Source organism: Chlorocebus sabaeus, chromosome 22, assembly GCF_047675955.1.
Source record: "Chlorocebus sabaeus isolate Y175 chromosome 22, mChlSab1.0.hap1, whole genome shotgun sequence".
Lineage (NCBI taxonomy): Eukaryota > Metazoa > Chordata > Mammalia > Primates > Cercopithecidae > Chlorocebus > Chlorocebus sabaeus.
Genome location: NC_132925.1, coordinates 44,548,220 through 44,575,930, shown reverse-complemented (window position 1 = coordinate 44,575,930; position 27,711 = coordinate 44,548,220). Strand labels below are relative to the sequence as shown.

At 43.7% G+C, this 27,711-nt stretch overlaps 1 protein-coding gene across 1 annotated transcript; it reads left to right on the top strand.

Annotated features, from left to right (window-relative positions):
- On the top strand, positions 1-27,085 carry MUC13 (mucin 13, cell surface associated). The gene is made up of 11 exons (XM_038003431.2): positions 1-153; positions 6,846-7,241; positions 11,416-11,538; positions 12,904-13,010; positions 14,903-14,958; positions 18,686-18,849; positions 21,500-21,619; positions 21,937-22,066; positions 23,026-23,063; positions 24,683-24,767; positions 26,884-27,085. Exons 1-11 carry the CDS (start codon positions 102-104, stop codon positions 27,083-27,085), a joined length of 1,473 nt encoding a protein of 490 aa, XP_037859359.2. The 5' UTR covers positions 1-101.
- Positions 27,086-27,711: the final 626 nt, after the last annotated feature.

Here is a 27,711-nt window from a genome sequence, read left to right as displayed (position 1 = left end):
CAATTAATGACCGGACTTTGTACCTGAAAGACAGTTAAAACTAAAGGTAGCCGGGGAGGGAAATCATTTCCTCCTTGGATTACCAAGCAAGAACAGCAAAAATGAAAGCCATCACTCATCTTACTCTTCTTGCTCTCCTTTTTGTACACACAGGTAAGGAATATTTTTACATTTTAATTCTTCCAATCATGTATGTTGTCTTTGAGGTAGAATCAGCAGGCCTACGGCTACGAATTCTCCCAGCCCAGCACACGGTCTATTTTATAAATGAAGTTTCCTCTCCAGCTCAGCTCAAAGACACAGGCATTTTATCCTGTGATAGGTAAGATAGAGCAGCAGCAAAAGTGGTCTATGGGCTGGGCGCGGTGGCTCAAGCCTGTAATCTCAGCAATTTGGGAGGCCAAGGCAGGTGGATCACTTGATGTCAGGAGTTTGAAACCACCCTGGCCAACATGGTGAAACCCCATCTCTACTAAAAATACAAAAAAAAAAAAAAAAATTAGCCAGGCATGGTGGTGGGCACCTGTAGTCCCAGCTACTCAGGAGGCTGAGGCAGGAAGAATCGCTTTAACTCGGGAGGTGGAGGTTGCAGTGAGCTGAGATGGCACAGGGTGACAGAGCCAAAGTCCATCTCAGGGGGTTTGGGGAGAAGAAGTGGCCTATGGAGTAAGACCTGGGGGCTCAGCAAACCAGAGGTTTGTCTTTGAGAGTTCCTGAGGCCAGATAAGAAGGACTAAGTAAGTTCCAAGGACCCAGTTCTCTACTGTAGCGTTCTGGATCCCCCCTCATGATAATCAGAGAGCTGACCGCAGGAAAAAGCCTCCTTGCACAAATGTACTTGAATTTGAGAAGGCTAAACCATAGGGAGTAGTTGTCATGTTGATTAGACTTCAGACATGTACTCTTTGTTCTGAGTTAGGAAGGGTTCTATGGGCCACATGTGGGTGAGATCATCAATACGTTGAGAGGTGAGGGTTGTGGGGGCCAATTGGCTTAAAATTTTGCTGAAAAATCACTGCCACGAAGTAGATGGATTAATAGGAAAAAAGGCATACAAGTGTATTTAATGTGTGTACCCAGGAGCCTTCAGCATGAACACCCAACTTCCTGATGAGGTATAGAAGCTTATATTTCATCTTGAAGTTACAGAAAGAAAGGGGGCTTGGATCTTGATAAAACAAGTTACGGAAGAAGGGAGAAGAGGAATTCTGTTGAGGGGCAATAAATGATTAGTAGGGAGAACAATCTGATCTGGGAACAAAAATGAACTTGTAGATAATTTTCCTTGGAATTTAAAGATCCTTGGAGACAGTCATTATCTTGACGAAGGGTCTGCTCAGGGGTGGTTTCCTTCTTGGTCTTCTTTCCTGTAGTGGATAATGACATAACAGGGAGGGGAACAGGAGCAATAGTTCTTCTTTGGTGGGTTAGTCCTTACAGCGCTTGTTGACCTCTGAGAGTTTTTAATTTAAAACACTCATTATATCAGGGAGTTATATTCGAGGGTGAAATTTGATTTCCTTCAGGTTCAATGAGTTGAAATCTAGAAGCTGCTTGCAGAAAGGAAGAAAGTCTTTGATGAGGCAGACATATGAAGAGAAATTAAGCCCTTTCAGAGAACAGGAATGAATGGCATCAGGATTAGAGTTTTTGAGAGCTGGTTTCAAGCTTTTAATGCGGGAAGTTTGGAAAAGCCTAGGTGCACAGGAGGGGAGGGCTCACCAGATCTCTCCTGCCAACGCTGGGGGCAGATGCCAGGTCCAAGCCTTCAGGACCAAGGAAGAATTGGTGAGGCTTGTATGACTTTCAGGAGCCACTATTAAAAAAGGATTGACTTTTAAAAAATAGAATAGAAGGGCGGTAGAAAGGGGAAAGTTGGCTGGGAAGGCCAAGGAGATGAATAGAGAGGTAGGGGAATCAGGAATCATTGAGGCTCAAGGTACCTTAGGGGAGTGGAGATGTTTCTCGACCCAGAGAACCCAGGGGGAAGGGCAAATCATGGAGCAAGCAGGGATTCAGACAGCATGCCACCGCTTATTAGCTGTGGGGTGTCTCTGACCGTCAGTGTCTTCCTGTGCAACAATAGAGGGGAAATCCCTATACTGAAGAGTGACTGAGAGGATTAAATGAGACAGAGAGCCTGATGTGCTGGGATACTCCCTGGCACATAGTAGGGGCTTATGATTTCCCTTTTTGTCATGTCTGCATTTGGATCTGATCTTTCTTTCTTCGTTTCTTCCTCTCTTTTTTTTTTTTCTTTTTTGAGACTGAGTTTCACTCTTGTCGCCCAGGCTAGAGTGCAATGGCACGATCTCGGCTCACTGCAACCTCCGTCTCCCAGATTCAAGTGATTCTCCCGCCTCAGCCTTCCGGGTAGCTGGGATTACAGGCACCTGCCACCACACCTGGCTAATTTTTGTATTTTTAGTAGAGATGAGGTTTCACCGTGTTGGCCAGGCGGGTCTCAGACTCCTGACCTCAGGAGGTCCACCTGCCTTGGCCTCCCAAAGTGCTGGGATTACAGGCGTGAAGTACCACGTCCAGCCTGGATCTGATTTTCAGACTTTGGTTTTGACTTCCTCTTCTTTGTTTAAAAAAGTTATACAAGTAATGCAGACCCACTGTAACAAATTCAAACAAAACAGATGTATATGGAATAAAAATTGAGCGTCCAATCTGCCTTCCCACCCATCTACTTCCAGATATATTAATATTGACAGTTTTTGTGGCTATTAAGGTTTGCTTTTGAAAAAAAAAGTTTATTTTATTATTTACTTATTTATTTTGAGACAGAGTTTTGCTCTTGTTGCCCAGGCTGGAGTGCAATGGTGCGATCTCGGCTCACTGCAACCTCCCCCTGCCAGGTTCAAGCAATTCTCCTGCCTCAGCCTCCCAAATAGCTGGGATTACAGGTGCCCACCACCATGCCTGGCTTTTTTTTGTATTTTTAGTAGAGATGGGGTTTCACTACATTGGCCAGGCTGTTCTCAAACTCCTGACCTTGTGATCCGCCCACCTTGGCCTCCCAAAGTTCTGGGATTACAGGCGTGAGCCACCACACCCGGCCTTATTTTATTTTTTGAGATGGAATTTTGCTCTTGTCGCCCAGGCTGGAGTGCAATGGCATGATCTCAGCTCACTGCAACCTCTGCCTCTCAGGTTCAAGTGATTCTCTTGCCTCAGCTTCCTGAGTGGCTGGGATTACAGGTGCCCACCACCATGCCCAGCTAATTTTTGCATTTTTAGTAGAGATGGTGTTTCACCATGTTGGCCAGGCTGATCCCAAACTCCTGACCTCAGGTGATCTGCCCACCTCGGCCTCCCAAACTGGTGGGATTATAGGCATGAGCCACCGCACCTGGCCTGATACATTTTAAAAAGTTGCCTTTTTTTTTTGAGACAGAGTCTCACTCTGTTGCCAGGCTGGAGTGCAGTGTCACGATCTCGGCTCACTGCAACTTGTGCCTCCTGGGTTCAGGCAATTATCCTGCCTCAGCCTCCCAAGTAGCTGGGACTACAGGCGTGTGCCACCATGCCCAGCTAATTTTTGTACTTTTAGCAGACAGGGTTTCACCATGTTGGCCAGGATGGTCTCAATCTCTTGATCTCGTGATCCACCCACCTCAGCCTCCCAGAGTGCTGGGATTACAGACATGAGCCACCGCTCCTGGCCTGAAAATTTTTTTAAAGTTGCTTTTTTATGTAACGTTAAGGATTTTGGAGGTGTGTGTAAGGAATCACTACTTCAAACATGAGTTGCATCTCAGGATTCTGAGCAACCAAGGGCAGGACGTGTTTCTTGTACACCTTTACGTTCCTCCTCACCCCCAGGCCTTGTATAGCACCTTGACTGCAAGGACCGCTACACAAGCATTTACTGAAACAAACGAAAAATGTGCCAGTGACATTTGAAGTGCCTTTAACAGGCAAAACTTTCCAGGTTGTTTTTGCTTTCTCTGAGAGATTAGGACTGCATTATTCCACAGAATCTGCTGAGTGCCTTTGGGAACCAACATCTCATCACAATGAAGAGTTTAGATCTGGGAGAAAGGTGTTTGATTGTGACTTTCAGCTAGCTTTGAATAAAGCAGTTATAGATGTGCCCTGGACAGGGGTGGTGATTATGGAGCCTTCCCCAGAAAGAAACCAGGTCAGGGCATATATTTTGCCACTGAAACCTATGATTTGTACCTCCGTGGACATTGTGCTATCCTTGTGTTATTTAGAAGTTTTAGGACCTAAGGAAATAAAAAGACTAAAGCTATTTTTACTGCACAGATGTCTTCATATATTTCTGTTATCTATAGATTGAACAGAATAGGTTATTTTACAATTCCTCTTGGGTATTTTTACTAGATAATTTAAGCCTGGGATATCAGCTCTAAGCTGTCTTCCCTAAAATCTGTACAACCCTCGGATAAAACACACATATACACATAGACGCACACAAGTATATTTTAGTTTTTTTAAAAAATTGTGGCTATTCACAGCAATGAATTGCTGTCAGCTTGGAATGTGTCTCATTTATTCAAACTAATTGAGCATTCTGAAATGTAATCTCCCTAGTGAACAGAAATTTAAAACCAAAATAAACAAGCCTAGAAGTCCAAAACTCCTTGTCATAATTCCAAAGACCTGCAGAAAACCTCTTAAGATGTCCTGATTTGTTTTCTGCACATCTACAGAAACATGTTGGTTCTTTGGCATCGGCCGGGAATGAACATTTCCAAAGCATGAATTTCAGGGTCTGGTGGGGTTGGGGCTGTTTGCACCCACAATCTGCCAAGCCCTTTTCTTCTGTCTAGAGTTTTCCATGGCGAGAGCCAGCCCCTGGCCACTCTCACTGCTACCCCAGTGATAGAGGGCACCATGGAGGTCACTTCTGCTTCCACTGCTTTCATTCTGATCCCCAATTTTCTCTATTTGCTCTTCTTGTGTTTGCTCCTCGGGGATGTCTTGGTTTTTCATTAAATGGATGGCCTTCCCCGAAACTTTAATCAAGTGGTAGTTAGGACATTGTCATCTCACAGACCTGGCTTTCCCTCTGGGCAAATTTCTTAACCTCTCTGAGTATTGGCGGGCTCTTCTGTCAAATGAGGGCATTTACGTCTACTTTACACAGGTACTGTCGGGCGCAGGGCCAGCGCTTGATAGATGAGAACAATCCTGAGTGGCAGGAATAGGAAGAGTGGCAGTCAACATTGCCAGCTGGTGATGTATTTCTTGCCTAGGAAGAGCAATTGCTGATCTCTTCAACATTTCTGAATGACTATGTTAGCCAAGCCCTCTTCAAGGTGAAGAGCCAGGCTCTGCCCTCAAGGGGCTCATAGACCCATGGGGGAATCAGGAAGCATATTCCACAGTTCTCTGTACCCTAAGGTTTAGAAATCGCTTCCTCACTAAAACTTTTTCCTTCGATAATTTTTTTAACCTATTAAGGTCAGAGTTCTTAGAGACAATGAAAATTTCTAGAAAACTTATCACTGGGCCAGGCAACGTGGCTCACACCTGTTATCCCAACACTTGGGAGGCCAAGGTGGGAGGATCACTTGAGCCCAGGAGTTTGGGGCTGCAGTGAGCTATGATGGCACCACTGCACTCCAGCCTGGGTGACAGAACAAGACCATGTCTCTAAAAAAAAAAAAAAGAAAGAAAGAAAAGAAAAAGGAAAAGAAAATATAGATCACTGAATCACTAGAGTTTACCACTCCATGCATCCAGGGGTTCCTAAAAGTTGTGAAAATGCAACTTTGATACCCATCATAGCTCAGAAAGCAAAGATCACTTATTCATCTTACTCTTAGTCAATGTATCGAGAATTGTGAATGGGAAAACACTACTAGAATACAATTTTGGAAGAAGTATAATAAGCACTTAATGAGGTATTTTTATTTTATTGTTCTTTACCCAACCCTAACCTTTCCCTCCCTCAATCTATTAAGGTAATGAAAAATGGGGGCAGTTGCCTTAAAGTGCAGAAAGACAAAAGGAGTCCACTTCCGGGTAGTCACTGCGCCACCTTGTGGCATTCTCAATTGTCGTCACTGAGAACAGTCTGAAGTATATTAAACCCAGATCGACAGTTGTACAACTACAGGCATAAATAATATTGCTTCTTGGTACTCAACTTAAAAAATATTAACTCCTCTGTGGGACTGGTGGGTCACGTCTGCAATCCCAGCACTTTGGGAGGCTGAGGCAGGAGGATCATTTGAGGCCAGGAGTTAAGAGACCAGCCTAGCCAGGATAGTGAGACCCCCATCTCTAAAAAACAAAAAACATTAGCCAGCCATGGAGGCGTTACAACTGTAGTCCTAGCTATTTGGGAGGCTGAGGTGGGAGGACTGCTTGAGCCTAGGAGCTCAAGACTGCCGTGAACTGTGATCACACCACTGTACTCCAGCCTGAGTGACAGAGGAAGACCTTATTTCTAAAATAAATAAATAAACATTAACTCTTTGTCATATTTTTCAATAACATTTTTTCCAGTTTTGTCTAATTTTTAATTTTATTTATTGTGCGGTTTTTTGTGTTTAGAAATAACCATGTATTTTAATTTTTAATATAGTCATATATATTCATTTTTCCAGAAAAGAATCAGTTGAGGCTGGGCATGGCAGTTCATAACTATTATCTCAGCAGTTTGGGAGGCCAAAGAGGGTGGATCACTTGAGCCCAGGGGTTTATGACCAATCTAGGCAACTTGGGGAAACCTTATCTCTACCAAAAAAAAAAAAAAAAAAAAAAAAAAAAAAAGAATGAGTTGGATACGAATTAGTATTAAGTAACTGCCATTAGTTATTCAATGTACTGTCTGCTCAAACTTGGTATCTTTGTTCCTCCAGCCACTGCCCAAGGCCACTCAGCTGATACTTTAGGAAACACAGAAACTGCAACTAATCCTACAGTAGCTACAACTGATGCCACTGAAACTAATTCCCCTGAAACTGCTGGCACCACGACTACACCTTCTTCCCCAACAGCTACCCCCATAATTCATACACATAGTTCCTCCACAATTCCTACACCTACTACTACAGACAATGAGTCAACCGCAAATGCAAATTCATTAACTACATCTGACATAATCACCACTTCATCTACAAATGATGGATCAATCACAACGGCTCCTTCTGAAACACAAAGTGACAATAAAATGTCCCCCACCACAAAAGACAACCAATTATCAGAGTCCCCCACTGGCATCACTTCACTGGAGACCAGCACCCTAAACACCACAGGTAAGGGCGATTCCCTCAAAGACTCCCCAAGAATGGAGCATACCATTGTGGAGGGAGGGAGGTGGGTATGTTCTGGTGGGCTAGGAAAATGGGTCTAAAGAAACCCAAGGTTTCCTTGGAAATTAACTGTGGGTTTGAAATCTGGGTCACAATGTAGTGATGGCAGAGATCCTAAAACCCTCAGTTTCCTTGTGTTCTCCTTTCCTTTCCTCCTATCCTACCTCAAGTTATTTGCTAGCTGTGCAGTATTTTTTTTCAATGAACTCAGGCTTTGTGAAAGGTATCTCTATAGCTTTCCTCTCCCTAGAGGATTTTTAGAAATAGTTTCAGCTTCTCTGAGAAGACCACGTCCAAATAAGCACAGACTGTTCAGCCCCACTGATCTAGCTCTCTGGTCTACCTAAGGAAGAAGTCAGTTCTACCCTTGAGGTAAGATGGTGGCTGATGACAATGTGGAACTTGTGTCAAGCCAAGAATTTGAGACTGAGGCATAGAAAGCAAAACAACAGCAGTGTTCAAACAGTCCTAGGCATAACCAGGGCCATTGTCCAAAGGACAGATGCTCTGGGAACACTAAGAGATGACAAGTGACCTCAAGCAGAAGTTGATGAAACAGGAACCATTTGCTTCACTTCCCCAAGCTCAGTCTATAACAGAAATCAACCAAGTTTATCAGTAAAGGCTAAATGGCCTTGTGGACCATGTGGGGTCTCTGTTGTAACTCCTGCACTCTACTATTTTAACATGAAAGCAGCCACAGTTAACAAACAAAAGGTTGGTCAGATATGACTCGTGAACTATAGTTTGCTAGCCCTTGATCTAGAAGAATCGTCACACTTTAGAGCCTGAAGAATCTAGATAAATGTTATCATTCTCAGACGGGAAAGCTGGGACCCAGTGATGGCCATGACTCACCCAGGGTCAAAGACCAAGTGGATGTCTCCCTACCCTTAACTTCTGGTAGCTTCCTCAATGTTCTTTGATAGATTTAAGAAGTGGATGGTTAAGCAAGTAGAGCCCAGAGGCTGTATCTAAGACGTCTTTCCCCAGTCTTCTTTCATGTTTGGAGGGGCCACTCTGAAAGTGGGATCTAATGGGACACAGCTCTCCTGGAATCAGGAAAGGGAGGTTTTCTAAGCCATTTCTGCTTTGCCAGGTGTTCCCTCAGAGTCAGGCCGTCTTCCTGTGTTCTGGCCCTACCATGAATAAACTGTGGGGTCTGGGGCAAGTCATTTCTCTCTTGGCTTCAACTTACTGATCTGCAATAAGGTGAGACTAAACTAAAAAGCCCCCAAATCTCTTCTGGCTGTAACATCCTGTGACTTAATCAATTCCTGGCCATGAAACAAGCTAACAAGTCTGTCCTTCGTTGCCGAAGAGAAAGCACCCGGGAGTTACTTGTCTGGTATCTCCAGAAGGAGATACATCCAGTCTCTTCCCTAAGATATCCCAAGTCATCTTTGCAAGGTGGCTGAGGCTTTTCTTAAAGAAGCCATTAATTTTATTTAGAAGACTGGTTCATACCTTGTCAGAGGGGTGACCCTTATTTTGTTTATAAGATACTGAACTATGCCTCCTTTTATCCTATATAGTCTATTTTTTTCTCTTTAAAAAATTGTTGGCCGGGCGCGGTGGCTCACACCTGTAATCCCAGCACTTTAGGAGGCTGAGGCGGGCGGATTACGAGGTCAGATAGAGACCATCCTGGCTAACACAGCGAAACCCTGTCTCTACTAAAGAATACAAAAAATTAACCGGGCGTAGTGGCGAGCACCTATAGTTCCAGCTGCTTGGAAGGCTGAGGCAGGAGAATGGTGTGAACCCAGGAGGTGGAGGTTGCAGTGAGCTGAGACTGCACCACTGCACTCCAGCCTGGGCAACAGAGCAAGACTCCGTCTCAAAAAATATATATATATATTGTTAATGGAAGCCGGGCATGATGGCTCACGCCTGTAATTTCAGCACTTTGGGAGGCTGAGGTGGGTGAATTACTTGAGCTCAGGAGTTCAAGACCAGCCTGGGAAACGTGGCAAAACCCCATCTCTACAAAAGAAAAATACAAAAATTAGCCAGGTGTGGTAGCACACACCTGTAGTCTCAGCTACTCAGGAGGTTGAAGTGGGAGGACCACTCAAGCCCTGGAGGCAGAGGTTGCAGCCAGCCAAGATTGTGTCAGGCTGGGCACAGAGCAAGACCCTGTCTCAAAAAAATAATGTTAATGGACTTTATTTTTAGAGCTGTTTTAGACTCATAGCAAGATTTAGAGAAAGGTACAGAGGTTTCCTATATACTCCTTGGCCTGACACACACATTATCAACATCCCCTACCAGAGCGGTGTGTTTATTACAATTGATAAACCTCCAGTGACACATCATTATCACCTACAGACCATAGTTTACATTAGAGATCACTCTTGATGTTATGCATTTTATGAATTTGGACAAATAAATGTATGGCATGCATCCACTATTATGGGATCACAACCCTAAGAATCCTTTGCACTTTTCATCCTCCCCTCTAACTCCTGGCAACCACAGATCTTTTTACTGTCTCCATAGTTTTGCCTTTTCCAGAACTTCATACAGTTGGAATCATACAGTATGTAGCCTTTCGAGATTGACTTCTTTTACATAGTAGTATGCACTTCCTCCATGTCTTTTCATGGCTTGATAGCTCATTTTTGAGTGCTGAATGATATTCCATTGTCTAGATGTACCAGTTTGTTTATCCATTCACCTACTGAACGGTATCTCGGTTGCTTCCAAGTTGTGGCACGCATGAACAAAGCTGATATTAACGTGGATGTGCAGGTTTTTGTGTGGACATAAATTTTCCACACCTTTGGTTAAATACCAAGGAGGGCGACTCTCAGATCTTCTCGTAAGAGTATGTTCAGTTTTGTAAGAAGCCACCAAACTTTCCTCTCAAAGTGGCTGTGGCATTTTGCATTACCACCAAACAATGAATGAGAGTTCCTGTTGCCCCATATTCTCACCAGCATTATTTTACTTTTTATTTTTTAAAAGAAGTAAATTAGGCCTATGATTATGGAAAAAGCAGCTCAAACAGGGCCAAATCGTGTGCAATAAAAATTAAATCTCGCTCTCATCCTGAACCCCTAGGACCCAGACCCCGAGTTTCCTTCCCCAGAGGCAACTTCTGTGGCCAGTTCCTTGTATCTCCCTCCTGAAATTACCTATGCAAATATAAGCATACATATTTGCTTGTGTATAATCCTCCCCTTCTTTTATTCACAAAAGAGAGCATGTTATACACATCGTACCTTACATACAGCTTTTAAAGAAATCAGTGGTTTCTACATACAGGTTTGTAAGACTCTCAAGACAGCTTTGAAGGTTATCAAACACATAAGCTATTCTGCCATCGCAGCTCAGAATCATTCCACTTGACAGAAATGAAGAAAACTGGCAGCCCAGATCACCGTTGGACCACTGAGCTAACTCTCCTCCTCAGACCTCATCAGTTCCCAGAGAGAGAAAGATACTGCACTCTGCTTGGCCTGGGAGACTCGGCCCGCAGTGTAGAACCCATTGCAGTGTTATTTTCACCATTTATTCAAGTGATCTACTTAGAAAGCCAGAGGCTGGAGTGTCTTCTCATGGCCTCTTAGAATTTTCACTGAGTTAATCCACATTCTCTCCTTTCCTGTCCCATTCCTGTTTTTATGGCTATGTCTCCTAGGTATGCTTACCAGAATATGACATCTAGTTTCTTTTCCGAGCTTCTTGGCTGTTCAATTCTTCATACCTTTCTAAAAGTAAGACGTTTTATCTAGAATGTTTTGGGGAGCCCCACCTTGTGTTAGAGGACTGTGCTTCAAGGTTCTGGGGGGGACTTTGAGATCTGAAGATTCCTGACTCCTTGGAGTTAGAAGACTGCAATCTCTCTTTCTCTGGGCAAGCCCTTGTCCACTAATCTCTGATCTTTACTATTGACGAGTATTATATTTGGTTCTAGAATTTCAGAAACAACTCTCTAGAGACCTAAGCAAGCAAATATTTGTTTTTAACTCTTCCAAAAGTGTGCTGTGGAGTAACACAACCAAGGAATGGAAAGGGCCCAGAAGGGAGGCAAGAAGATGAAAAAATACATTTCCTCTTGTTATTTATTGTCATTTCTCTGGATTTCTAATCTCTTTCTACTCCATCTAAGGTCCCAGCAATCCTTGCCAAGATGATCCTTGTGAAGATAATTCATTATGTGTTGACCTGCATAATACACGTTTTTGCCTGTGTTTAGAAGGGTATTACTACAACTCTTCTACGTGTAAGAAAGGTGAGTTACAAGGGATGAGCCGTGTCTGAGCTCTGTATCTCATACTAAAAGTGGAATCGAAAACTCAAAATGATGGCAAAAGGAGATTCCAAAATATCAGAGATAAAGAAAATGTGGAGGCAACAAAGGCCAGCAAAGTAGAGAAAAGTGCTGTTACTTAGGGACACTGAGGTAGAACAAGGTGATCTATCTAAGACCACATAGTCCAGCAACCCTGGGAACCTGATCATCAGTTCTGTGTCACAAGATTTGTTTGCTCCACAACATCAGATCCCCCTCTTAGAGATATAAGAGCCCTTCAGCTCTAAAAATGGATTTCAGGAGTACATTTACACACCTGGGGCATAATGATGTTTTGATTAGATCAAACATCAAAAGTGCAATGAAGGTCTGAGGACTGACTGTCTGAGTTCTAGTTCTGTTTTTTTTCTGTTTTATGAATGAGAAATATCTTCATTTTCCAGAGCAGCCAATTCTATAAGAAATTAATGCATTGCATTGCCCACTGGCTTAGGGATATATCAAAAGCCCCCCAAATGCTCATATTTTTAGCACTAATAATCTCACTTCTGGGAATTTACTCTAAGTGACCCCAAATACAGAAGAACAGTTTGTGTGTGAAGATGTTCATTGCAACCTTTTTCTTTTCCTTTTAAATAATTAAAAGCACTAAGTCCAATAACAAAAAATGATTACATCAAGGAAGGGAACATATACTTCATAGAATATTATGCAACCTTTAAAAATGATGGTTATGAGACCAGGCATAGGAGCTCACACCTGTAATCCTAGCACTTTGGGAGGCCAAGGCAGGAGGATCACTTGAGGCCAGGAACTTGAGACTAGCCTAGCCAACATACTGAGACCCCTATTTCTACAAATGTTAAAAAATTGCCTAGCTGTGGTGGCATATACCTGTAGTCTCAGCTAGTCAGGAGGCTGAGGCAGGAGGATCCCTTGAGCCCAGGAGTTCAAGCCTGCAGTAAGCCAGTTGTGCCACTGCACTCCAGCCTGGGTGACAGAGCAAGACCCTGTCTCTCTATCTCTTTCTCTGAAAAAAGAAAAAAAAAAAAAGACTAGGCAACGATTTGGAAAATACCTATTATATAATAAGAAAAAAAGAAATGTGGCATAAATTTGGAATTACAACAATGATGTAAACTGTGAACGGAAAGAAATATACCAAAATGAAAATGGTTGTGCCAGGTTGGGTGGGATTATGCATAACTTTAAAAATATTTCCAGATTTCCTGTAGTGTCATTATACAATGTTGGGAATTCTAAAAAATAATCTATGTTTTAAAACAAAATGGAAATGACCCTCTTTTCATTAAATAGTACAGAAAGATTCTGCTTAACTTTCAGGAAAGGTATTCCCTGGGATGATTTTAGTGAACGTATCAGAAACATTTGATCCAGAAAAGAAACATTCTGTGGCCTATCAAGATTTGCATAGTAAAATTACTGACTTCGTAAGTATTTTCCAGCTTTCCGTTCTGTGAAACATTCTTTTGTTCTAACACTGAGTTGCAGAGAGTAGAGCTGGTCTTCAGGTGGTTCACGCTAGTACCATGGTACCAGTTGTTCAAACAGTGAAATGTACCTTTACTGGTTGGTAAACAGCAGCTGTCCTGAGTGCCTCCACCGGTGCCACCACTTATTCATTGCCCAGGCCTCTCCCCTGGGACCCTTGGACCACCCCATCATCTTGCACCTGGCCTGGCATGGCAGAGGGCCTGCAGAAGCTGGCTCCAGCCATACCATACCCATTGTTTTATAAGCTATTAATACAGTTTTAAATGGACAGACAAATATTATGAAGTTTTGAAATAAATTATTTCCACAGAATGAAAGAGAAAAAATTTAAAGATGTTGTTTTTCTTTTTTATATTCAAATTTGCATACATTTTCATACTAGTCTGGCTTTAAAAAAATGTCTAGAAGAATAATTATATCTGAATATCTGTTACTTATTTTTCCCATTTTCAAAAATGTTGGCATGAGCAATACTTTCCCATCGTTTAGGTTACTGTGACCGAGTGCACACGTGTGAGCGAGCATGAAAGGAAAGGGTCTTTCCATTTTGCAGCCACAGATGTTAGCCCCGGAAGGACTCTCAGAGAGCATCCAGCCAATATAGCTCAAAGTTCAGTTTTAAAGGAAAAAATATTAGCCTTAAATATGTCTTAGAAGTTGAGGTGGAGGCTGGGCACGGCTGCTCATGCGAGTAATCCTAGCACTTTGGGAGGCTGAGGCGGGCAGATTACTTGAGGTCAGGTGTTTGAAACCAGCCTAGCAAACATGGTGAAACCCCATCTGTACTAAAAATACAGAAAAATGAGCCGGGCGTGGTGGCAGGCGCCTGTAATCCCAGCTACTCAGGAGGCTGAGGCAGGAGAATCACTTGAACCCAGGAGGTGGGGGTTGCAGTGGCCCAAGATCATGCCACTGCGCTCTAGCCTGGGGGACAGAGTAAGACTCCGCCTGGAGAAAAAAAAAAAAAGAAGTAGAGATGGAGAGACATTTTTTAAAGCTGAAGTCTTATTCCATGACAGTGTCTCTCAATTTGAAATTATATCACTATTAGAACTGGTAACATGTAAAAAACGTATCATGGAAATGATTTTACAGATGGTGCAAAGAGAGCTAGTGCTTCCGACTGCACAGCCAGCCAGTACCTGACAATGCTAGGATAGAATCTGTGGCTGCTGTGTCACAGAGTTTGCTCTGCCCCTTTGCCATGTCACCTCTGCCCTGTGGGCCAGCTGGCAGTGACTTGCCCTCTCATCTCGGATCTGCTTTCAAATTTGCCAGCATGGATGGTTTCAGTACATTGAAGACAGCAACATCAATGTGGTCCTACTTCCAGGGAACCCCTGAAGTACTTCATGTGGTTTACTGAGCAATGGTCACTTAGCACTACTTTCCTCAAACTTGACTTTGAGTGTGAGTGTCACAAAAGCCCCCTCCAGTTACAGGCCTTATGCCCCGGTCTTCAGAGATCAGATTAAAGACTTGATCTCAGTCAGGGTTTGATGTTCCTGGGGAAACCAGTGAGGGGATGAGGCATTCTTATAGTTCCTGGGAGATTTGTAATCCAGAAGGGATGCACCAGAGCTCCCTTGCAACCATTAGAATAGAGTTAGGAAAATAGAGACAGCTTACTTTCTTCAAGGTCCTCTTCGCAGCCTTTGTAGGGGCAGTCCCAGCTCAGGCCCTAAGAAGTCCCCCAGGGTCCATTTTCTACCCAGTTGGATCCTGTTAAAAGCTAGATAGAGTATTATTTTTTTCTGCCCCATTTAATTTGTAGAAAATGTGAAAAAAATTGTTTTTTACTTATTATCAAATCTGTTTTCCTCCACAGTTTAAAGGTGTATTTGGCACATATGTTTATGGACAGACTGTAATTCTTAATGTAAGGTAAGTTTGTTATGGACTGCTGAGGTACTTTGGAGGCAGATGTGTGTCTATCTAACTTCCGAGCTTCTCCTGAGGTCTGCGTGTAACATTAAGACCCTCTGTGGCAAGTCACAAGTTAAGAGGAGAGGGTCAGTCTCAGTCTGAGCACTGCAAAGGGGACTGTGTGCCTTGGCCCTGCCTCTGATGTCACCCCAACTCTGGGCAGGCTGTGGCCTGCAGAAGGCAAGATTCTGTCTGTGATTGGCTGTGCAACAACTTGTGCACGTGGCCCAGGACATCATCTGGATCTCTTTGTCTTGATCCCATGGCTGCAAACCATACCTAGTCAATCCCTGGAATGTGCATTCCAGCGGGCCAGGGGGAGACTGAATGGCCCGTGATCATCTCTTCCCTCATATGGCAAGTGTGAGGTGGACAAGAACACCCAAATCACACACCTGGCTACTGAAGGGTCAGTGGTGAGCTCTTTCTGCAGTGAGAACAAGCACTTATTGAGCACTGCAATAGGTAATGGCAAGTGCTGGGTGCTATTTAGGGAAATAAAGAGGAAGAAGATTCTCAAGAAATTAGCAATTGCATCTCAGCCTCCTCTGAAGCACATTAATACACAAGTACTCAGGCTGAGGAAAGAATGCTCTAAGACAAACGAAGTTAGGTAGGAAAAGCAGTCCTCGTGTAGCAATGCACTATTTACATCTTAAGTCTTACTATTGTATTTATCCTTATAAGCCATATCAAATCCTTTGTGGAGGCCAGGCATGGTGGCTCACATCTGTAATCCTAGCACTCTGAGAGGCTGAAATTGGAGGATCACTTGAGGCCAGGAGTTCAAGACCAGCCTAAGCAACATAGTGGCACTACATCTACATCTTTTTTTTTTTTTTTTTTTTTGAGACGGAATCTCACTCCCGTCATGCAGGCTGGAGTACAGTTGCACGATCTCAGCTCACTGCAACCTCTACCTCCTGGGTTCAAACGATTCTCCTTCCTCAGCCTCCAGAGTAGCTGGGATTACAGGTGTACGCCCCACACCCGGCCTAATTTTTGTATTTTTAGTAGAGACGGGATTTCATCATGTTGATCAGGCTGGTCTCGAACTCCTGACCTCATGATCCACCTGCCTCAGCCTCCCAAAGTGCTGGGATTACAGGTATTAGCCACTGCTCCCGGCCTGAAAAAAAAAAATCTTTTAAAAATCTTTTGTGGAATGAGAGAGAGAGAGGGAGAGAGAGTTTGTGTATAAAATCTCAGAGAGGTCTTTTGAAAGTGATGGATTTCTAGCTTGGTCTTGAATGAGGGGCAAGTCTGGTTGGCAGTGAAGAGGCACAGTTTGCACAGTGGGAGGCTGGCAGCAAGCAGACGGGCTGGGCCCAAACGCAGAGACTCTGTAGCTGGAGGTGTACAGCAGACAGCTGCTGGAGGGCTGTGGATTGTTTCTAGGGATTAGGTTTGGTTTAGTGGACAACAGCCAGTTCATGTGTAGGGGATGACTGGATACAAACAGGAACGGTGAAATTGGAATGGAGTTAGCCAAACCTGTACTTGAATCCTGGCCTTGGCACTTCATCCCTGAGTGACCAGGCAGGTGTTCTAACCTCTGGGAACCTTTGTCACTGCATCTGTGTAATTGGGATAATCTGATCAACTTCCCTGGAGCCTTGTGAGGAGTAACTGAGATAACATCTGGAAGATTCCCTGTACGCAGTGCCTGGCACATAGTTGATTTCGACACCATTCTGTTTCCTTTCTAGAATATGGGACCCTGCAGTGTGATGGAGAGCTGGTCCCACAAGGTCATTTGGGGGATCCCCAAAACTGTGGCACTCCTTTGATTCTTAAGGAGTTGCTAAAAGGGAGCCAAGCTTGTTTGGAGGCAAACCTTCACCCGTGAGCTCAGAGGCATGGAGGGAACTACTTCCCCCACCTCAGGGCCCATTGCAGGGCAAATGCACCTGGGGCTCACCTAGAAAGGCATTTCTTAGGCTCCAGCCCAAAATTATCTCTCCCCTCTGACTCCCCAAGCTCTTTCCTACTATAGCAATGTTAGAATTGGAAGGATCCTCAGAATTTCTCTCTTTAAAACCTCTCTTTAAAACTCGTGCCCAGAGAAGCTGACTGGTCTTGGGCCACAAGGGTCTGGACCTCATGTCTTCACTCCAAGCCTAGTGACCTCGTCATTTATACTCAAGTGTGCAGTGGCTCCAGTGTTCCCTTTAACTATTTCACAGGTGTAACGTCTTGCCTCCTGAATTAGAGTATAAACCTGTAGGTTCTTTTAACGAATAAATTTTGGATGGCATTTGCTTTCCTAGCCCCAGTGCAAAGCTATACCATGTATTTCAACCAATATAGAATAATTTTTATGAAGTTCACCTTTCTCACTGCCCTATTACATTCCACTCCCACTCCCCGCCCCCCGCCCACCACCAAATCCCATCATGAATGAATTATGGTAGAAAATATTAAATTACAATGCTGAAGCCCATTTCATTTTTTGGACTCCATTTTGAGATGATTGTGCCTAAAAATGGAATTTGGTTCATGTTTTGCATTTTTCTTGATTGTTCTGAGGACCCAAGGTGGCTGCAAACATTGCCTAAATAGGTTGGCTATATTTTCAGGCTTCTGCATTTATTTGAAAGTCAAAATGAAATTTTAGCTGGGCATGGTGGCACGTGCCTGTGGTCCCAGTTACTTGAGAGACCAAGGCGGCAGGATCAGCTGAGCCCAGGAGGTCGAGACTGCGGTAAGACGTGATCTCACCACCGCACTCCAGCCTGGTGACAGAGCAAGACCCTGTCTCAAAAAAATAAAATAAAATAAAAATAAAAAAAAAGTAAAAGTCAAAAAGGAGTTAAAAAAAAATTTACACAACAAAAATATATCCTGAGGCTTAATAGCACAGAGCGACAAATCAGATAGTGAAGAAGTTTTTAAAAGTCCCTTTTCCCCCTGTCTCAGTGATTGTATCGCTTGATTCATTTTGGACAATGAAATAATTGCACAGCTGTGCTTAGGGCTCTGAACTGCAGTGCTGATTAGAGAGAGAGACAGTGACAATGTCTTGCTTGTGGCAGGCACTTCATATTGCGGGTAGGATTTGGTAGTATGTGCTCATGTTTCCCGCAGCCCCGGCCCTCTTTTTCACTTCTCCTCTGGGTCGTGTGTGTCCAGGCCCAATCATGTTCCCACTTTGAAGCTGCCTGCTGACTTCCTGGTCCTCTCTGGGAGTGATCCAGGCTCTCTATGGCTGGTTGCTGCTTTCTCCGTGCACAGGGAGGGACACGCGCCCCTCTGTCTCTCTCAAAGAACCAGTCTGAGATTTAACAGTTCAGCAAGATCTACTCTCGCTGTCCTACAGAAAGTGACAATTTCCCATTTCAGGTGTTACTTGTTCTAATTCTGGTTAGCTCTAGGCTCCTAGATCCTTCAAATGATGATTCACAATTCTTCCAAAAATGATTATCCACAATTTTCCTGTTTTTTCCAACAGAATATTGTTTTCACCATGGGTTTCCTCTGAATACACATCAAACAGAGACCTCTAAGCCTGTACATTGCCATCTTTTTGCAGCCCCTGGCCTCCATATGTGGGTCCCAATCGTAGGGACAGGACAGCGGGTCAGGACTAGGGCCGGGAGATTCGGGAGTCTGGGAGATTAGAAGACTTATTTGTTGATTCTTCAGTTCAATTCATTAAGTGACAGCAGATTCATCTCATTTTTAGCACATCTCCGCCGTCAAGATCTGAAATGCGTGCTGCTGACAAGATTGTTAATGTAACAATAGTAACAATTTTGACAGAAACCACAAGTGACAATGAGAAGACTGTGAGTGATAAAATTAATCAAGCAGTTGAAAACAGCTCAAGCGGCATTCTAAGCTATAATTGTAAGTATCGTATAATTTTATTCAAAGTTTACCTGAAGACCTACCTACCGTTTTTTGTAAACCTTTTCATTGTATGTGAAAAGGAGGCAAGAACTGCATCATTGAACCGACAAATGTCTCTGAATTTCTTTTTAACCAATTCTTCTTCCCTTTTATTGCTCACTTGCCCTCTGCTTCTTTCCAGCTATCTTCCAAGTCATCAAACTGACCAGTGTGTTCCTCTCTAGGAAGGTATAAATGACCAGACAAACCCCTGCTGGACAGGGAAAGAAAAAGGAGAAACAACGGGGCTTTCTGTGGAGTTACAGCTTTCCAAATGATTACAGAAAGTTTTACCTATGGCTGGGCATGGTGGCTCATGCCTGTAATCCCAACACTTTGGGAGGCCAAGATTGGCAGATTCCTTCAGCCCAGGAGTTTGAGACCAACCTGGGCAACATGGTAAAATCTCTACAAAAAAATACAAAAAATCAGCCAGGTGTAGTGGTGCAGGTCTGTGGTCTCAGCTACTTAGGAGGCTGAGGTGGGAGGATTGCGTGAGCCGAGGAGGTTGAGGCTGCAGTGAGCTGAGATCATGACACCACACTCCAGCCTGGGCAATAGAGCAAGACCAAGCATTACCTGTACTATTTTCCCCTTTAGACTGACACACAAACCCACCACGTAGCTGTAGCAATTTGCGTTTGCTGTGCTACAATGGTAGTGGCCAAAAACAACCATCATTTATTTATTGCAACCCCGGAATTTTTTGGGTCTGAATTTGGGCTGGGCTCAAGTGGATAGTCTGCTGATCTGGGCCAGGCTTAATTGATCTCTGCTGGGCTCACTTAAGCATCTGCCATTAGCTGCTGGGTCAGATGATTGGTTTGTCTCTGCTCCACACGGTCTCTTCTTCTCAGCAGACCCATCCAAAGGATTTCAAGAGAAGCAAGGGGGTAAAATGCACAAGTATTTCTCAAGGCTCTGCTTACATCAGAGTTACAACTGTCCAGTTGGCTAAAGCAATTCTCATGACCAAGCACAGTGTGGAAGGGCCCTGCCAATGGGGTACAGAAAGGTGTGAGTAAATTGATGTCATGACTGCAGTCAACCCACCGCAGCAGTCATCAGAAGTTCCTCACCCCAGAGGTGACCCGTTGGGGCTAGTCCCGGGAAGAGGTGTTTGCAGCTGGTTCTCAGTCCTGGCTGGCTGCCAAATCCAGAATCCTCCGTTGGGCCACAACTTATTTGACTTTTCTATAGCATTTGACACTAGTATCGTTCCCTTCTAGATGTTCCTTCTTCCTGGGCCTGCATCTACCATTCTCCTAATCACCTTCATGCCTCCCTCATCCTTCTTTTTGCTTCTTCTAAGACTCCTTTCTTCATCTATTAAATGTTTGCTTGCTTGTTTGTTTGTTCGTTTGACAGGGTCTCACACTGTTGCCCAGGCTGGAGTGCAGTGGGATGATCTTGGCTCACTGCAACCTCCAACTCGCGGGTTCAAGTGATTCTCCTGCCTCAGCCTCTCAAGTTGCTGGGATTATAGGCATGCGCCACCACGCCCAGCTAATTTTTGTATTTTTAGTAGAGACGGTTTTCACCGTTTTGGCCGGGCTGGCCTCGAACTCCTGACCTCAGGTGATCTGCCCACCTTGGCCTCCCAAGGTGCTGGGATTACAGGTGTGAGCCACCATACCCAGCCGGAAAATACTTTTTCCTGTTTTCTGGCTTCAGTGGCAAAGATAAATCATTTTCTTTGCCCAAAATTGTAGAATCTCTTGCTCTAGGCTTTTAATCCGAGGCATTTTCATGTGGCAGGTGATGAAGGAGGCTCAGTTACAGTTTGGGATGTTTAGTAGAGAGGAGCCATATGACTCTAACTACTCCTATTCTCTCCCCCTAATCCATTCTCAGACTCATCTTTTTTTTTTTTTTTTCTTCCCACGACAGAGTCTTGCTCTGTTACCCAGAGCTGGAGTGCAATGGTATGATCTTGGCTCACTGCAACCTCTGCCTCCTAGGTTCAAGCAATTCTCCTGCCTCAGCCTCCTGAGTAGCTGGGATTACAGGTGCCTGCCACCACACCCAGCTAATTTTTGTATTTTTAGTAGAGACAGGGTTTCACCATGTTGGCCAGGCTGGGCTCAAACTCCTGACCTTGTGATCCACCAGCCTCAGCCCCCCAAAGTGCTGGGATTACAGATGTGAGCCACCACGCCCAGCCCAGACTCATCTTTTAACCCTAATGTCTTCCAACCCATTTTTATTTATTTATTTATTTTTATATTTCGAGACAAGGTCTCACTCTCACTCAAGTTGGAGTGCAGTGGCATGATCATGGCTCACTGTAACCTTGAACTTCTGGACTCAAGTGATCCTCCCACTCCAGCCTCCTGAGTAACTGGGACTACAGGAGCTTGCCACCATGCCCAGCTAACTTTTAAATTTTTTCACTGTGTTACCCAGGCTGGTCTTGAACTCCTAGGCTCAAACGATCCTCCTGCCTTGGCCTTCTAAAGTGCTGGAATTGCAGCTGTGAGCCACTGCACCTGGCCCCAAAACTTATTAAAATGCGAAGTATAATAGCAATGGGGTGGAGTAATTTTCACAAATTACCTTATCCATATTGTCATGCTGAATATATTTTAAAATTATTTGTGCTTCTCAGTGACCTCTAGGTGTGATTATTATGGCTGTAAGCAGGCTGTGGATGAATGCATCAATGGTTTGGCATGTGATTGCAAACCTGGCCTGCAAAGGACTAACCCACAGAGCCCTTTCTGTGTTGGTAAGTGTTTCACCTGCTTTTAAATGTTCTTCACAACTCCACTTTCTCTCCTTTTGCAACAAAATTCACTGCTTAAGCTTCCACGTGCATTTCAGGGTCTGAGTGATGTGACTTCTGACTTTAGACATATGGACCATGGCTGGGACCTTTGCTAACCCATGTCCAGCTTCACAGGGGACACATCATGTGTGGAGTCAATAAGCATCTCATTTTACCTAGAAGAAACAATGTGAAAAACACTGTCATGTTGTCACATGTGACTTTGGAGTTAAAGAGATTGTTTCTGAAAATTACCCAGAAATCATTCTGTTTTGAAGCTTCCAGTCTCAAGTGTCCTGATGCCTGCAACGCAGAGCACAAGGAATGCTTAATAAAGAAGAATGGCGGGGCCCCTGAGTGTATGTGCGTGCCCGGCTACGAGGAAGATGGTAATGGGAACTGCCAAAAGTAAGAAAAATTACTTTGTTTTTGTCTTGCCATAGCTGGAGCTAGGCAAAGAAGAGCGACCTTATAACACGTATATAGACGTTGAGTCAGGAAGTTGGTAAGCTGGCATAGGTTGGCAGAGACAGAGCATCTTCGTCATCATCAATAGTTTTTTTTTTTTTTTTTTTTTTGAGATGGAGTCTCACTCTGTCCCCCAGGCTAGAGTGCAATGGCGCAATCTCGGCTCACTGCAACCTCCGCCCCTGGGGTTCAAGCGATTCTCCTGCCTAAGCCTCTCGAGTAGCTGGGATTACAGGTGCCTGCCACTGCGTCCGGCTAATTTTTGTATTTTTAGTGGAGACGGGGTTTCACCATCTTTGCCAGGCTGGTCTTGAACTCCTGACCTCATGATTCACCCTCCTCGGGCTCCCAAAGTGCTGGGATTACAGGCATGAGCCACTGCGCCCAGCATCATCTATAGTTTTTGAGCATCATCTATGCTCCAGGAAACACACTAGGTAATACCTATCGCACAGCAACACTGTCAGGAAATGTCTTAATTTCCCATTTTCAGGTGAGGAAACTGAATGTAAATAACATCCTCCAGCTCACAGGGCAGCAAATAAGTGGCAGAGTCATGTGGTGTCACAGCCTGATAGCATCCCACTACCCTCCATCCCTCTTGGGTCCAGTTTTGCCTGAATTGCAGAATCTTCCTGGAGCCTGGAGGATGGAGTGTTCAGTCAGTAACAAATGAGCCTGCATGGGATTGCATACTCCCCTCACCTTTCCAGAACCCCATGGAAGGTGGTCTCCTGGAAGAATGAGAGTGTAAGGAAGACAAAAGAAAGAGCAAAAAAAAGCAAGGGAGGACAGAATAAAAGGAAGATGGAAAGGAAGAGGTGGAGATTGGGGTGGGAACTCTGACACGCTCCCCATAGGGGCTCTTTAACAGTTTCCTATCGCTCACTGTATTTCAGGTGTGCATTTGGCTACAGCGGACTCAACTGTGAGGACAGTGAGTATGAAAGTCTTGCTATTATAAACAAGTTATTAAACATCTGAGAAATCAGTAGTGACCCCATTCAACATCCTGCCCAGTCCTTCAAAGTCTCTGTCCTCTTTCATAAAGAGAGAGACCGTCTGCCTCCAGTTTGCCTTCTGGGTCCTGCCATGCCATGCCCACCCTTAGGTTATGAACAGCAGCCCCTCTGCCGTAGAAAATAACAGAACTCAGCCCCAGGAGTGGGCTGGTACCTCTGGACTTGCTTGAGACCAGAGAAGGGCATCTTAGCATTATATTGATCTCCTACATTAGCTTACATATGCATTATCTGCTGCTACTAGAGATAAAAGACCAGTACATTCCAAAAATTCTGGTGGTTGTAGAAGAGCAGACCTAGAAACCAGACATTTAAATACTCAAATCCTTTTGTCTCAGAGCTATTTACTGGTTTTGGATATTTTGCTGCAAATTCAAATTCTGTTCCCTCCCATGCCCCACCCCCACCAGATTAAGACAATACTAGCTTTAAATTTTCAATCATTTTATATTCTAAAATGTACATAATGAACTAAAGATCAGTCTTCCAAGATGAAGGAAATATTACTGTCAGCCTTCCTGCCAGCCATGAAGATAGTGATGAGTGACATTCTCCATTTTTACTGTATTTTATTGCAAGGAATAATTTGCTAAGTCTTTCTTCAGGGCTTTCAATTTCCACACCTATAAAATGAGAAGTTTGGACTAAACAAACTTTGAGATCTTTCCCAGATTTGCTAGTCTATGGCCCCATGAATCCACATTAAAGGTGGCATTTGTGAAAGTCATATAAAAGAAAGAGACAAAGAGGTCTAGAGCAGTGTTGTACATTGTGCAATAGAAATATTGTGTGAGCTACACATTTCATTTGAAATTTTAGAAATTTCAAGTAAATTGTTAGAAGTAAAAGGAAACAGATGAGGTTGATTTTAAGAATATATTTTATTTAACTCATATAGCCAAAATATCATTTCAACATGGAATCAATAAAAAAAAGATAAACCAATTATCTCACAGTTTTTTCACATGAGGTGTTTGCAGTCTGGTGTGTCTGTTACATTGTGTCTCATAGCCACAGTCAGGTGTCAATAGCGCCAACCAGGGCAGAGTTAGGAGAGGAGAATGGGTGATAATGAATGTCTAGGCTCTTCCCTCATTGATGTTATTATCAAGCCATTAGCTGGCTCCTCTAGCAGTGACATTTAACTCCAACCTGGTTTCCTTAGCTTATCAGTAAGGTGAGGTATGGAGGGCAGGCAAAGGCAGCAGAGGTAAGGAGGGAGGTGTGGCCCTCAGTTGGTACTCCACTCCCCACAAAGTCCAGGAAGACCCTGCCACCGTCGGCCTCCTTTGTATTTACAGTCTTTTGTCTGGCAAGGCTGCCTGTTCCAATTGAGTTCTGAAGGCACAGTTTAGGAGGTGTGAGGGGCGGATGCTAAAGGAAATAGGCCAACTACCCAACCGGGCCTGGAGGGTTGGAGACCAGAGCCTGATCGTCTTCACAGCTAGGAGTCCCTGGGAATACATGAACCTGTTCAGTAGACAGTTGGGGGCTGGCTTGCTGGAGACTGTTCTTATTTTCTTCTCCCTTTCAGAATTTCAGCTGATCCTCACTATTGTGGGCACCATCGCTGGTGTTGTCATTCTCAGCATGATAATTGCATTGATCATCACAGCAAGGTATGGGATGAAAGTGTCCTTTTTAATTCTTTTTTTTTTATAGAGAGATGGGGGTCTCACTCTGTTGCCCATGTTGTTCTCAAACCCCTGGATTCAAACCATCCTCCCACCTCGGCCTCCCAGAGTGCTGGGATTACAGGCATGAGCCTGGCATGAGCCACCACCCCTGCCAGAAGTGGCCTTTTCCTGTGGCACAGCACCACCAGCATGACACTCTCTAGTTTCCAAACACATTCATCCTCTCCTGGGCAAGAGAAGGGAGATAAGGAGAGGCCTTTCTAATACCACTAATGTTTTTTCCTTACCTTAGTTTTTTTCTTATTATATAAGCAATAGCATGATCATGGAACAAAATCAAGAAAATAGAGCAGTGGGTAAAGGGGTGGAATTTAAAAATCACTCACAAAACCCACCACGCTGAGGCAACTAACATTTTGAGATGTAACCTTCCAGATTTATTTCTATCTTTTAAAATAATATTATATACATAATTTTGTATCTTTTGTGTTTTTAAAATTTTGGATTGAGGTTTTTTTTTGGTTTAACACCGTAAGATGACATAGCAACTATTTTCTTATGTCATTAAAAACTCCTTGTTAATGTAATAGTATTTAACTCTACTGAAGTTGTGAAATACAGTTTTCATCATGTCACTTCCCTGTCCAGGACTCTGCTACAGATGGTCTAAAATCAACCTCAACTGAACCCCTGGGTTTTTTAAAACTTTTTTTAAGAAAGGTTATTTCGTTAGCCGGACATGGTGGTGGCACCCCTGTAATCCTGCTACTCAGGAGGCTGAGGCAGGAGAATCCCTTGAACTGGGAGGTGGAGGCTGCGGTGAGCCAAGATTGCCCCACTGCACTCCAGCCTGGGTGACAGAGCAAGACCCTGTCACACACGCACACACACAAACACACATGTGTTATCTCTGCAAGGCTATTTCTCAGCTTGGTGCCTTAAGGTCTCTTCTCTTACAGAAAGGGCAATAGAGTTCATTCATTCAACAGATATTCAGATAGACTAAAGGTCCTCCCATTAACAGGGAGGCAAATGCTGTGATCTCTTTCCCATTCTACATGTGCCAACTGGGGATCCACTTTGATTTTTTAAAGCTACTGTTTTCTAACATTTACTTCATGTCTTATATTTTGGCAAAATAAGTAGTTTTCCACTACAATGTGAGAGGATAAACAGATTTTAGGTTCCTGAAATATTTTGTTCTTGTTTTTTTTTTTTTTTTTTTTTTTTTTAAGACAGAGTCTTGGTCTGTCACCCAGGCTGGAGTACAGTGGCGTGATCTTGGCTCATTGCAACCTCCACCTCCCAGGTTCAAGCGATTCTCCTGCCTCAGCCTCCCGAGCAGCTGGGACTAGAGGCACGTGCCACTGTGCCTGGTTAATTTTTGTATTTTTAATGGAGATGAGGTTTCACTGTGTTAGCCAGACTGATCTCGAACTCCTGGCCTCAAGTGATCTGCCCACTGTGGCCTCCCAAAGTGCTGGGATTACAGAGGTGAGCTACCAAGCCCAGCCTCTTTTCAAGTCTTTGAACTTATTTTACTCATTTTACCCACCGAGGTGATTCTTAGATGTTGACTTTGCTTGAATGAAATGCTGTATCACAAATTATCTTTTCTCTTTGACCTCTATTGTCATTTCCAGAAATAATTCAAAAGCACACTTAAGAATAATAATATTATGAGCAAAATATGAATGAGGCCAGTGGAATTAGATGGTTATGTTGGATCAGCATTGAAGTCCAGGTTTTGTAGATACTCAGAGCTTATGAGCTTAAACTTAGGGAACCTACACTGAAGAAAATAATGAAGTGTTTTATTTCATTCTTAGTGGGGCATCAAGTCTGCAACTTATTCTTTCATAAAAAAACTGTTGGTGTTCTTTGGTTATGTAACTTACTCTTAATTGGTTCAGAAATGTTAATAATTGGGGAATCTGGGTGATAAGTGTGTGAGAACACTGTAATATATGTATTTTGTAACTTACAAATAAATGTGAAATTATTTCAGAATTTGAAAATATTTTTAAAAAGAACGTTAACATTTACTTCAAGAAACTTTCTGCCATTGTCAAATCCCAATTCCTCTTACTGATTACAGATCAAATAACAAAAAGAAGGATATTGAAGAAGAGAACTTGATTGACGAAGACTTTCAAAATCTAAAACTGCAGTCGACAGGCTTCACCAATGTTGGAGCAGAAGGGAGCATCTTTCCTAAGGTCAGGATAGCGGCCTCCAGAGACAGCCAGATGCAAAATCCCTATGTAAGCCAGAGCAGCGTGCCCCGCCCTGACTATTAGGTGAGTCAGTGGGCTTTCGCTCCTGCTTTTGGGACTGAATGCACCAGGGCAGAGCAGAGACCTGGTTGTTGGATCTTCAATCCTTGGCTGCCCTGCAGGCTTTCTTTTTCTTTTTCTTAACTGAAAGAGAGAGAGATCAAAAAGGGAGTTCTCTGCTGTTGTAACTCTGAGCATCTATGTGATTTCAGATACATCACTTAATTTCCCTGGCCTTTGATTTTCTCATCTGTAAAAAGGGCAGCTTAATTTAGATACCCCAAAGGTCCTTTAGATTACCAGCTTCCATGAATATGACTCCAGAGATCATGATGATACTTCTCAGGCTGTTTAAAGACCTAGGTCCTCCGGCAGGACCAGGGAAGGACATTGGATGTAAACATAGTTCTGTGGGATCCTTTTCACCAGGCTGTGTAAAGGCAATGCTCTCTTTCCCTGCTGCTTGATCTCAAGGCAACTCAATCTATTTTTTTAGTTCTATTTGTTGTTGTTGTTGTTATTGTTTTAAGACAGGGTCTCACTCTGTCACCCAGACTTGAGACCAGTGGTATGATCTTGGCTCACTGCAGCCTCAACCTCCTGGGCTCAAGTGATCCTTCTACCGCAGCCTCCCAAGTAGCTGGGACTAC

Excerpts from the sequence above, each read along its gene's own strand:
- MUC13 (XM_038003431.2), top strand. The coding sequence starts at position 102 with ATGAAAGCCATCACTCATCTTACTCTTCTTGCTCTCCTTTTTGTACAC. Across the intron at positions 154-6,845 it reads TCTCCTTTTTGTACACACAG|CCACTGCCCAAGGCCACTCA; the intron begins GTAAGGAATATT and ends TTGTTCCTCCAG. Across the intron at positions 18,850-21,499 it reads CGGCATTCTAAGCTATAATT|TGACCTCTAGGTGTGATTAT; the intron begins GTAAGTATCGTA and ends TGTGCTTCTCAG.